This window comes from Bison bison, unplaced genomic scaffold (assembly GCF_000754665.1).
Source record: "Bison bison bison isolate TAMUID 2011002044 unplaced genomic scaffold, Bison_UMD1.0 scf7180017863946, whole genome shotgun sequence".
Taxonomy (NCBI): domain Eukaryota; kingdom Metazoa; phylum Chordata; class Mammalia; order Artiodactyla; family Bovidae; genus Bison; species Bison bison.
This window is the reverse complement of record NW_011494518.1, coordinates 1359377-1372008: the sequence shown is the minus strand read 5'-3', so window position 1 is coordinate 1372008 and position 12632 is coordinate 1359377. Positions and strand designations below refer to the sequence as shown.

The 12632-nt window shown below is 37.4% G+C and overlaps 1 protein-coding gene across 1 annotated transcript in view; it reads left to right on the top strand.

Annotated features, from left to right (window-relative positions):
- The window catches only part of ITGA4 (integrin, alpha 4 (antigen CD49D, alpha 4 subunit of VLA-4 receptor)), a 93584-nt gene that overhangs the window by 19017 nt on the left and 61935 nt on the right, over window positions 1–12632 (top strand). The window contains exons 3-9 of the mRNA XM_010833848.1: window positions 4371–4477; window positions 4573–4702; window positions 7268–7335; window positions 9491–9620; window positions 10960–11045; window positions 11670–11732; window positions 11825–11962. Of these exons, the coding sequence (XP_010832150.1) occupies window positions 4371–4477; window positions 4573–4702; window positions 7268–7335; window positions 9491–9620; window positions 10960–11045; window positions 11670–11732; window positions 11825–11962 (722 nt within the window). The remainder of the gene's footprint in view (window positions 1–4370; window positions 4478–4572; window positions 4703–7267; window positions 7336–9490; window positions 9621–10959; window positions 11046–11669; window positions 11733–11824; window positions 11963–12632) is intronic.

Below are 12632 nucleotides of genomic sequence, written 5' to 3'. Positions count from 1 at the left end.
ATGTATGGATATGAGAGTTGGATAATAAAGAAAGCCGAGTGACAAAGAATTGATGCTTTTGAACTGTGGTGTTGGAGAAGACTCTTGAGAGTCCCTTGGACTGCAAGGAGATTCAACCAGTCCATCCTAAAGGAGATCAGTCCTGGGTGTTCATTGGAAGGACTGACGCTGAAGCTGCAACTCCAATACTTTGGCCACCTCATGCGAAGAGCTGACTCATTTGGAAAGACCCTGATGCTGGGAAAGATTGAAGGCAGGAGGAGCAGGGGATGACAGAGGAAGAGATGGTTGGATGACATCACTGACTCAATGGAGATGAGTTTGGATAAACTCTGGGAGTTGGTGATGGACAGGGAAGCCTGGTGTGCTGTGTTTCATGGGGTTGCAAAGAGTTGGACACGACTGAGTGACTGAAATGAACTGAACTTTGACCCCATGGACTGCAGCACGCCAGGCTTCCCTGTCCATCACCAACTCCTGGAGCTTGCTCAAACTCATGTCCATCAAGTCGATGAGGCCATCCAACCATCTCATCCTCTGTCATTACCTTTTCCTCCCACCTTCAATCTTTCCCAGCATCAGGTCTTTTCAAATGAATCAGTTCTTCCCATCAGGTAGACAAGGTATTGGAGTTTCAGCTTCAGCATCAGTCCTTCCAATGAACACCCAGGACTGATCTCCTTTAGAATGGACTGGTTGAATTTCCCTGCAGTCCAAGGGACTCTCAAGAGTCTTTCCAACACCACAGTTCAAAAGCATCAATTCTTTGGTGCTCAGCTTTCTTTATAGTCCAACTCTCACATCCATACATGACTACTGGGAAAAACCATAGCTTTGACTGTATGGAACTTTGTTGGAAAAGTGATGTCTCTGCTTTTTAATATGCTGTCTAGGTTTGTCATAGCTTTTTTTCCAAGGAGCAAACGTCTTTTAAATACATGACTGCATTCACCATCTGCAGTGATTTTGCAGACCAAGAAAGTAAAGTCTGTCACTGTTTCCATTTTTTCCCCATCTGTTTGCCATGAAGTGATGGGACTGGATGCTATGATCTTAGTTTTTTGAATGTTAACTTTTAACCCAGATTTTTCACTCTCCTCTTTCAACTTCTGTATTTCCTCTTTGCTTTCTGCAATTAGGGTGTCATCTGCATTACTGAAGTTATTGATATTTCTCCCAGAAATCTTGAGTCCAGCTTGGGCTTCATCCAGCCCAGAATTTTGCATGATGTATTCTGCACGTAAGTTAAATAAGTAGGGTGACAATATATAGTCTTGACATACTCCTTTCCCAATTTGGAATCAGTCCGTTTTTCCATGTTGAGTTCTAACTGTTGCTCCTTGACCTGCATACAGGTTTCTCAGGAGGCAGGTAAGGTGGTCTGGTATTTCCATCTCTTTAAGAATCTTCCACAGTTTGTTGTGATCCACACAATTAAAGGCTTTCGTTGCAGTCAATGAAACAGATGGAGATGTTTTTCTGGAATTCTCTTGCTTTTTCTTTGATCCAACAGATGTTGGCAATTTGTTCTCTGGTTCCTCTGACTTTTCTAAATCCAGCTGGTACATCTGGAAGTTCTTGGTTCATGTACTGTTGAAGTCTAATTTGAAGAATTTTGAGCATGTCCTTGCTAGCATGTGAAATGAGCACAGCTGTGTGGCAGTTTGAGCTTTCTTTGGTATTGCCCTTCTTTGGGACTGGCGTGAAAACAGACTTTTTCTAGTCCTGTGGCCACTGCTGAGTTTTCTAAATTTGCTGGCATAAGCGCAGCACTTCAACAGTGTTATGTTTCAGAATTTGAAAGAGCTCAGCTGGAATTCCATCCCCACCACTAGCTTTGTTTGTAGTAATGCTTCCTAAGACCTGCTTGACTTCACACTCCAGAATGTCTGGCTCTAGGTGAGTTTTCACACCATCATGGTTATCCAGGTCATTAGGAACTTTTTTGTACAGTTCTTCTGTGTGTTCTTGCCACCACAACTTTGAGTAGATGAATCCACCATTTATCATCTATTTTTGACATTAATTTAAAAAATAGAAGTTTTAGTAAAAAGTCAAACATTTGTATCATAATGAAAATTAAAATTTCTTGTTTGTTATTCTTCCACTTTCTTTCAATTACATGGGCGTAACGTAGCCATAGTAACCACTTTCTGTGTTAGACTTGACCCACTCTATGCTACAATATCGGAGAAGGCAATGGCACCCCACTCCAGTACTCTTGCCTGGAAAATCCCATGGATGGAGGAGCCTGGTAGGCTGCAGTCCATGGGGTCGCTAGGAGTCGGACACGACTGAGCGACTTCACTTTCACTTTTCACTTTCATGCATTGGAGAAGGAAATGGCGACCCACTCCAGTGTTCATGCCTGGAGAATCCCAGGGATGGGGGAGCCTGGTGGGCTGCCGTCTCTGGGGTCGCACAGAGTCGGACACGACTGAAGCGACTTAGCAGCAGCAGCTGCATGCTACAATATAATTGTCTTTCTCTCCTTCCCTCCCCCTTGTCCCTTCTTTTCTTTATTAAGTTGAATAGAGAAACTTATGCTTCCATCCATGGTCAAGGTTTAGGCTGCTGCAATATCTCCTTTCCATTTCAAGTTTTTGTTTAGTTGCTAAGTCATCTCTGACAGTTTTGCAACCCTATGGACTGTAGCCCACCAGGCTCTTCTGACCAGGGAATTTCCCAGGCAGGAATACTGGAGTGGGTTTCCATTTCCTCCTCCAGGAGATCTTCCCGACCCAGGGGTTGAACCCATGTCTCCTGCATTGGCTAGGAGACTCTGTTACTGAGCCACCTGGGAAGCCCGTTCCAAGTAGCCATTGCTAATGAAGCCCAGCCTTGTCTTTCTAGACCTGTCCTTAGTCGTCTTCCTCTGTCTCACGCTCTTGGCAGGCACTACCAGGAGGTGGGAGTTGACATTACTATTCTGCAAGAAACTCGACCAAAAAAAGATGATCCACATAGCATAGTAATGGTGTTCCAGATCATGAAAAACACCTGGGTAGTCAGGGCCTCCCTTGGACCTATGAAATCAATCTCCAGAGAAGGGGCTAAGAAACTTTCTTCAGGTTAGCTATGTCGGAGGGTTGGTTTGTCCTGAACTTCATGGTAGAGAATGAACAAATGTATACACAAATATCTTTCCACACTCCTTAAATTCTCTCTTACCCAGGAGACTTACTGCAAATAATTTCACTTTCCAATACTACATTATCTGTGTAAGTATTCTGAGTTTGCCCAGGAAGCTTTATCTAGGGGTTAAGGTGGTAGGTGCCTAATGATTTAGAGTATGGTACCTATCAATGAATGAAATTTGGCACTAAAATTAAGTTTAAAAACTCAGGTTCCATGTCTGTATGCAGTCAAATTGATGCAAATGTATTTATCTGCCTTTAGAAGTAAGTTCAAGTGCAATGGACCTGTCACGATGCATTTGAAGTGTGGGGAAATAGGCAGCAAAAGGAATCTTAATATGCTGCATCTTATTCTCCCCCAAAACCACTTACTTGAAATCATAGTTAATATAGGATCCCAGCCATAAAGCAAAGAAGTGATTTTAACAGAATAAGGAAAAAGTCACTGGGAATATCACTTTTTTTTTTTTGTACGTTTTAGAAGTATTGCTTATGTGTAATATTTTATTTTTGGCTTTCTGGCTATTCATGTCTTTGTCAAAGTGCCTTCTGAAGTTTCTTCTATACTAAGATAATCTCAGTTTTTCAAAGTCTTTTTTCTTTGTTGAAAACATCACAGTTCCACTAACTGTAAACCATAGGGCAGTTTGTTTAAAATGGTAGGCATTGTTAGTATGTTAATTACATACAGCCGCTTCCCACGGTCATCATCTTCCAGCTTCAACAAACCGTGACTTAAATGTTGAGGACCATACTGTAGTCCTCCTATTCTTAGTGTCTCAGTACATGAAATGTTTTAGAAAGCGCTCTGGTAATGTTGCTGGCATTGCTAGATAAATGATCAAGACAAAGGTGCACATTCTTTGCCAAGCATTGCATAATGCAGTTAAACTTGCACAGCCCATGTTGGTTTAAACTGGTTTACCCCCTCTTAGTCATGCTGGTTAGCGATCTCCTATATGAAGGCCATCTCTTCCTGGTATTGCCAATCAGAGGTCTTTTCTACAAACAAAAATCACAGTGAGAGAGCAATTATGTTAGCACAGAGTAACTCATGGTTACCCCCACAGTATGCACTGAATATGTGATGACAGGGAAGCAGGGAAAGATGGTATTCCACAGAAGCTGGAGGAAAAACCACTGGGGAAGAGCATGCATGCTTATTTTCTCTGTTCTTGCAGAATAACATTGTTTTCAAATAACTGCTGATAAAATTATTTTCCAACACTGTAGGTAGCCCTTTTGGAGATCCTTGTGGAAAGACTTGCTTAGAAGAAAGAGATAATCAATGGCTGGGGGTCACACTTTCCAGACAGCCTGGAGAAAACGGCTCCATTGTGGTAGGTTGTTGGGATAGTTCCCTGATCACATCGTGAAACCAGATACCCTGGGTGTGACTTTCACATCATTTGGTCTACTTTTATGTTTTATTCAGACTTGTGGGCATAGATGGAAAAATATATTTTACATAAGGACTGAGTCTAAGCTCCCCACGGGTGTCTGCTATGGAATGCCTTCTGATTTACGAACAGAACTGAGTAAAAGAATAGCTCCATGCTATCAAGGTAAGGCATGGTAAATATGTGAATGCCTTTAAATTTTTTTTTTTCAATTTTGGATACTTGGTTAGCGGTGGGAGGATCTTTGAAAACAGCTATGTTCTCTTTAATGTTTCATATTATTATTTCCTTTTTTCTCTTTTTGCTAATCCAATTGCAGTTTCAATTTTCAAAAATGAACTGTGAGATAGTAAATGACAGGGAAGCCTGGTGTGCTACAGTCCATGGGGTCACAAAGAGTCAGACACGACTGAGTGACTGAACAACTGTGGTTTTTTTGGAGCTAGGAATTCTGCAAACTATTCGTTTGAATAGTTCTAGCATCTAGTTTATAATTTTCAATTTTAGCATTAAATATATTCTCAATTCAGTAAAATTATGAAATAGATTGAAAAATCTGGTTAGGAGGAAGAAAATTGTTTCTTGCTTTATCTTTAACTTCCAACAAGATTCAGAAAAATTTAAAATATAAATGTGGGCAGATCTTTTCTACTCACTGTGTCTTTTTTTTTTTTTCCCCCTTGAATTCACTTATTTTCTTTGAAACTGCAAGGAATTGCTAATGTAAGTTTGAAAGGTCTTTCCCATAAAAATTTTAGGTCATAGGTAGCATTAGTGCATACAGAGCCAGGACATAAACTGAGACAAGCAGTTGGAGTTGAATGTCAACAGAACACTGAAGAAATGATACCTGTAACAGAACTAAAATTCTGAATATGTGTCTTTAGAAAGAATATATGTGAATGACAGTTTCCAGTTTGTTTTAACCAAAATGATTACCTCAGTGCCCAAAGGCAATTTCTATTACTTGACAAAACTTGGAGCACGAAGCCAAATTACATTGATTCTATTAATACTGGCCTCTTTCATGCCTGGAATTTGATATCATAGCAAAGGTCATATCAGCTGTGTTCCTAATTTGTCTTTGAATGCCAAGAAGATAAAAGGTGGATTTTAATTTCTTAGTTGCAGTAAAACTTACTCTAGCTATTGTCCCATTTTTCATAATAGTTTATGGTTAACATTTTAAAATATTTTACAGTTGGGACATTTCTCTTTGATTGACTGTGGAGGTCCTCATGATCATTTGAGGTCTTCAATCTCTCTATAATGCAGACTGGCCAGCCTGAGTCATAATCTCCAGTCCAGATGAAGCCTTTCCCCTTGCTGATCTCAGTTTCCTTCAAAATCAAGTGCATAAAAGTGTGATGATAGGAATTAGCTGTATAGGCTGAAAAAATCTTTAGCTTGCATCTCTATTAGATTGTTTTGACAGTCTAATAGAGATGCAAGCTAGAGATACCCTTCAACTGCAACATCCATCCCCATGTAGCTGGCCCCATGTCTGGTGCTTTTAACTGACCCAGCAACCACTTCTGACTATTCTAATCGTGTGAGATGATGCACTTGGATGCTTCAGGTGCTGCAATTCTTGTCCTGCACTGGCTGCTTCCTTCATTAAATGCCGGTGCCTCCTTCGGTATAGATTTTGGTCCATTACATTTTTTCATGTGTTTTCTGGGTAACTTTATGAAAGGGTTGATAATGTCCATGGATGACAATGTGCACTCCAAATATATATATATATATATATGAATTCATATATATATATGAATGAATGGATGGATGGATGTGAAGTTGCTCAGTTGTGTCTGACTCTTTGCGACCCCATGGGCTGTAGCCTACCAGGGTCCTCTGTCCATGGGATTTTCCAGGCAATAGTACTGGAGTGGATTGCCATTTCCTTCTCCAAGGGATCTTCCCAACCCAGGGATCAAAACCAGGTCTCCTGCATTGTAGATAGATGCTTTACTGTCTGAGCCACCAGGGAAGTCTAATATATATATATACACACACACACACACACACACACACACTTAGCCACATCCTATGGAGGAAAAAAAAAACATGATGGCAGAAACCTAAGACAACTAAAACTTAAACTTAAAAAATATATAGGAGCAGGGAAAACAGAAAAAGGAATTAAAAAGCATGACAAGGAGTGGTAATTATAAATGACTTACCAATTTATTCAACATTTCTGGTTAGCAAAACCGAAACAAAGATGTGGTCCTCTGTCTTCACAGAGGTTTACTTATGTCAGTTCTTCAGGAAAAGCAAGCTTTGTGCCCATAGTAAGTTTCACAAAGCACACATTCATGGGGGGTTTGTGAGAAGAGACCCTCCATCTCCATGCAGATCTTGACTATGTGATTTACAGCTGGGCAAAATCTAGGAAGCCTATTTTAAATGGAAACCTGGACTGGGAGCCATAAATCCTATCTCTTGTCTTAGATGCTCACCTGACAACTTTTTGTATTTTGCTTGTTCTTCCCCTGAAAAAGAGACTGCGTAGATACCTCTATTGCTATTTCATAGGGATATTTTGAAGATCAACATGGAAGAGATTTGTGACCTTAAATTTAACTACTTTTACTAATTTTTAAAATAATATTATTGTAAAATAGATTTTAAAAGGCATACTTATAAGGATTTATAAATAAACAAAATTATGCAGATTTTGTCTTTATTTTAAAATGAAATCTTAATTGTTTTTCTACTTTATTTTAGATTATGTGAAACAATTTGGAGAGAATTTTGCATCATGTCAAGCTGGAATATCTAGTTTTTACACAGAGGTAATAGTCCAAAAAATAGCTGCTATAGATGTTTACATATAGAATTTTAATTCTTCTGAAGACTTAGAAGACTGATATTATGCTTTGAAATAAAGATTGAGTAATACTCAGATAATATCTCTTAAATATGAGTATATTACAACTTAATTTTTACCACTTGGTATTCAGCATATGTATTGATAAAATAGTAATATTTAGATGGTTGTGTCACCCAAGACCAATTAAAAGTCTATACTAAAGAAAGTTATCAGAGAAATGCAAATCAAAACCACTATGAGGTACCATTTCACACCAGTCAGAATGGCTGCGATCCAAAAGTCTACAAATAATAAATGCTGGAGAGTGTATGGAGAAAAGAGAACCCTCTTACACTGTTGGTGGGAATGCAAACTAGTACAGCCACTATGGAGAACAGTGTGGAGATTCCTTAAAAAACTGGAAATAGAACTGCCTTATGATCCAGCAATCCCACTGCTGGGCATACACACTGAGGAAACCAGAAGGGAAAGAGACACGTGTACCCCAATGTTCATCGCAGCACTGTTTATAATAGCCAGGACATGGAAGCAACCTAGATGCCCATCAGCAGATGAATGGATAAGAAAGCTGTGGTACATATACACAATGGAGTATTACTCAGCCATTCAAAAGAATACATTTGAATCAGTTCTAATGAGGTGGATGAAACTGGAGCCTATTATACAGAGTGAAGTAAGCCAGAAGGAAAAACACCAATACAGTATACTAACGCATATATATGGAATTTAGAAAGATGGTAACAATAACCCTGTGTACAAGACAGCAAAAGAGACACTGATGTATAGATCAGTCTTATGGACTCTGTGGGAGAGGGAGAGGGTGGGAAGATTTGGGAGAATGGCATTGAAACATGTAAAATATCATGTATGAAATGAGATGCCAGTCCAGGTTCGATGCACAATACTGGATGCTTGGGGCTAGTGCACTGGGATGACCCAGAGGGATGGTATGGGGAGGGAGGAGGGAGGAGGGTTCAGGATGGGGAACACATGTATACCTGTGGTGGATTCATTTTGATATTTGGCAAAACTAATACAATTATGTAAAGTTTAAAAATAAAATAAAATTTAAAAAAAAAGAAAGTTACTTTCATTAAGAATTTAACAGAAATCAAAAAATAGCCATATCATTTGTTAATTTAAGCACTGAAAATATCTAAGTATGTTATTTTTAGTTACTAATTGGGGCGGAGCATATAAGTTAACATTTTTCATTAGAAGTATGAGAATTGGGAGATTTAAGAACTTAATAATATCCTCTTAAATAAGATATGTTCCCAAATATGTTATTTTCTTTCTAACACTACCACATATACAGTTATACTCAACTTCTAAACCTCCCACTTTCTCTGAGTAACCCCTTATGAAGTTATGAATGCTTTCTAAATCTATGTAGCCAGGCTGTATCAAACTTTAGGTTAATAATTTCCATAAATATTGCCTAGTGTGGAAAAATAATGCTTTCTTCCTTACCTTATGTTTAAATTGACATCTTTTTTCAAAGTTTGGATCGTTTAGGAAATTTAGAAATATCAAATAGATTTAATTGCTGAAAGTTTTCATATTTCACCAGACAAATATGTCTACTCATTCCAATCTTTCCTCTGTTTCCTTTTTCTAAATTCTTACATTTATCATCAAATATGTCCCAGTTCCTTTTGAGTTATATTTTTCCAAGCTAACATTATTAAGGAACTTAGTCATTGACTTTGCAAATTGAAATAAATTAAGTCCATTTTTTACTCTTTGGCAGCACATGATTATCTCTGTAATGGGCGCTAATGAATTACCCAGATATGATTTCCTATAATAGAAACCACATTGCCTTTTTCCCCACAGCTTACTCTAGTATTCAATGATTCTGCCTTTGATTGTAAAGTCCAGCAATGAGTGTGAAGTGAGAGTTTCAGCATTTCTTCTCTGAAATTCTCATTTTAGGTGAAAGTTCACTAACTAGCTTCTCTGGCTTTTGGGGCATGCTTTTAAACTCATTAAATGCTTATATTTCAGAAATTTATGAAAATTATTTTTATCACTGTTTAACATGTATATCTGGAGGAGGTTTCGGGTGGTGAGATTAAACTTTTAAATGATGATAAATTTTCTTTTTCTTACAGGATTTAATTGTGATGGGAGCTCCAGGATCATTCTATTGGACTGGCTCTCTTTTTGTGTACAATATGACTACAAATAAATACAAGGCTTTCTTAGACAAACACAACCAAGTAAAATTTGGAAGTTATTTAGGTACTGTAAAAATCGACAAACTTGAATTAGCTCTACCTTACAGACACTAGTAATTATAAATAAGGGAAATTATATCTTCAAAAGATCAAAATGGCCAGTAGTAACTAAAAAGCCGTTTCAGAAACTGCCTCTTTAAGGCTATAGTCTATGAAACTTTAGTTAACTTAATATTTTACATGTGTAACTATTATCATCCATATATAATTCTTAGGTTGGAACTCCTGGTTTAATTTATTCTCTTGCAGTAAATCACTTGTAAGCTTATATTTTTATGCAGTCACCTTGTTGTTATAAACGTAGCATCTATTGAATGCCTGTCATCTCCTGGGGGCTTTTGTCAATATTCTACATGAATAACTCATTTAATCATGTGAATGAGTAAATATAGTTTCCTTAAGGGCCAGTTGAAAGTCAGTGGGACTGAGAAGAGCACTGTGGACAGATGGGTAGCACTGTGAAGAGTATGGGTCCAAAAACAGCTCATTGACCTTGGCCTCAGAAGCTCTTAGAATATTCCCCAGAGCATAACTATTTTTATCCTTCATCTTATTATTCTTTAATAAGTCAGCAGTAGGATGATCTATAGTCCTTATTTTTATAGAAAGTTAAGATCTTTTTCTGGCATTAATTCCCTTGTCATCGTAAAAGGAATGCTTTTCCCATAGCTTCTTAAGATATACAGATTTGTTTAAACCTGCTTTAAATGTAAACAGCCTATACTTAGAAATAATTATAATAAGAAAAAGCAAGATTTTCCCCTCTTCAAGCAGAAAGAATTTATTTTAAAACAGAGGAAGCTCATTTACAATTTAGCATTTACTTGTTGAAGGGTGAAGGATATGCTGAAGCATTATAAAAAATGTAACAGTTTATGTCTTTTATCACATAATGAAATAAAAATATTTTACCTTGTCTGTAATTATACAATTTTATCATAATAGAAAGTTTTCAGGGCAAGAAAAGTTGAAGTTTAGGAAGATTTTTTTTACATGAAGTTCAAAATATTATCTTTTACACTAAAGTTTCTGTTATAACCTTAAGTTACACTAAAGTTTCTGTTGTAATCTTAGAAACTAGCATGTCCTGCCTGACACTGCAGAAACTAACAAACCATATTTAAAAGAGCTAGCTTCAGTGTCTAAGGTTTAAAAATATAAGCCATATTGGTGGTGGTTTAGTTGCTAAGTTGTGTCTGACTCTATTCAGTGTAGTCATTTTGAATTCAGTCTTAAAATTTAATTCTGAATGGATTTATGATTAATTCTGTAAGTGGATTTATGATAATGAATTTCACTCATTCCAAATGACGGTTCTCACACCTCCATCCATTTTCTTGAAGGATACTCAGTTGGAGCCGGTCATTTTCGGAGTCCGCACAGTACTGAGGTAGTTGGAGGAGCCCCTCAACATGAACAGATTGGTAAAGTAAGAATTACATTTTTAAAATGTATTCCTTAAAAATGGTTCAAATAGATTGCATAAGAGAATAAGATGTTAAAGGACGAACTGCAAAATTTCTCAGCAGTGAATCTGGAAATAATGAGCACTGTACATTTAGTGGTAAGATTGGTGAAGGTCATGTGGCTTTTAGATAAAATTGAGCAGAAAAGCTTTCAGGAAGATTACACAAGTTAAATGAGGCTCTTTCTTATGAGTAACTGTTTCTGAGATAGAATTTTCTCAAGATTCCAAGGAATACATTTATGGTTAAGAAGTTTATAGCCGAAGAGAAATTGAGGCATCTACATTCCTGGTACAGTTGTGGTAAGACTAGAAAGAACAAAATGTTACTTCTCATTCTAGTTTTTGTTACATTATTACATGAACCTTACTTTGAAAATTGAGACAAACAACAGTTTCTGTGTTCTCTCTGAAGGAACAGTAGGATTGTTCCTGAGAGCTTGGTTCCCTAAACCTTTTGTATCACTCTGGAAAGAATCTTTTTAAAATATATTTGAGCAATTACAAGTTATGAAAATTAATGTTTTGAATGAAACATTTTTAATGTGAGAATCATCTCATCTTTCCTAATTCTTTTTCCCATTGCAGGCATACATATTCAGCATTGATGCAAAAGAACTAACTATCTTACATGAAATGAAAGGTAAAAAGGTAATATGTCTCTAACTTTGGTATCACCGAGGGCTTTGGTGAGTAACTCTTGCTTTTTTCTCAATGACTGGATCTGGTTTGCCTTGGAGCAGCTTGGGTCTTATTTTGGAGCATCTATCTGTGCCGTGGACCTCAACGCAGATGGCTTCTCAGACCTACTCGTGGGAGCTCCCATGCAGAGCACCATCAGGGAAGAAGGAAGAGTGTTTGTGTACATCAACTCTGGTTCCGTAAGTCTGATTGCACGCAGATTGGAAGCTGTTTATGGGATTTTGATCATAACTGTTGCTCTACTTACTCCAAAGTTCTGAGACTATAAATTTTTTTAGGCTTACTCTACTGATAAAAGCAAAAATTGTGATATTATACTGATGCTTTAAAAATGAAATGGGACTTCATGATGAATGGGCTGCTGCCCCATTTTGGTATCTTGAAAGTATGAGATCAGTTGTCTGGAGTTTCTCTGTACACAGCTTGTATGTGTTCACCCAGGGAGTTGCAGTTTCTTTCAGTTGCATTGTGCAACTCTAATTTGAAAGAATAACTTTTATATGGCCCTAAAAATGTGGATGTCCTATTACTTTGACAGTGAATGTCCCCATAGAATTTGGTAATTATAAAGCACTAGTAGACATAGAAGATAAAGTATGAACTGTTTTTAATTTCTTGATTTGAAAACAGTTGAAAGCAAGATGTGTTCTGATAAGATATTAATTTGCACAATTCACATAGATTATATTCCTGATAAGAATGTAAAACTGACGTAGTTTATTCCAAAGCAGATGCAGTAGTTGTAGAAATAAGTGTTTACTTGCTTATGATTGAGTTTTCAATTCTAGGGGTATTTTGGAGTAGAATTTGACCGCTTGACCATTCAATTTAGGGAACTCTACTGGCCTT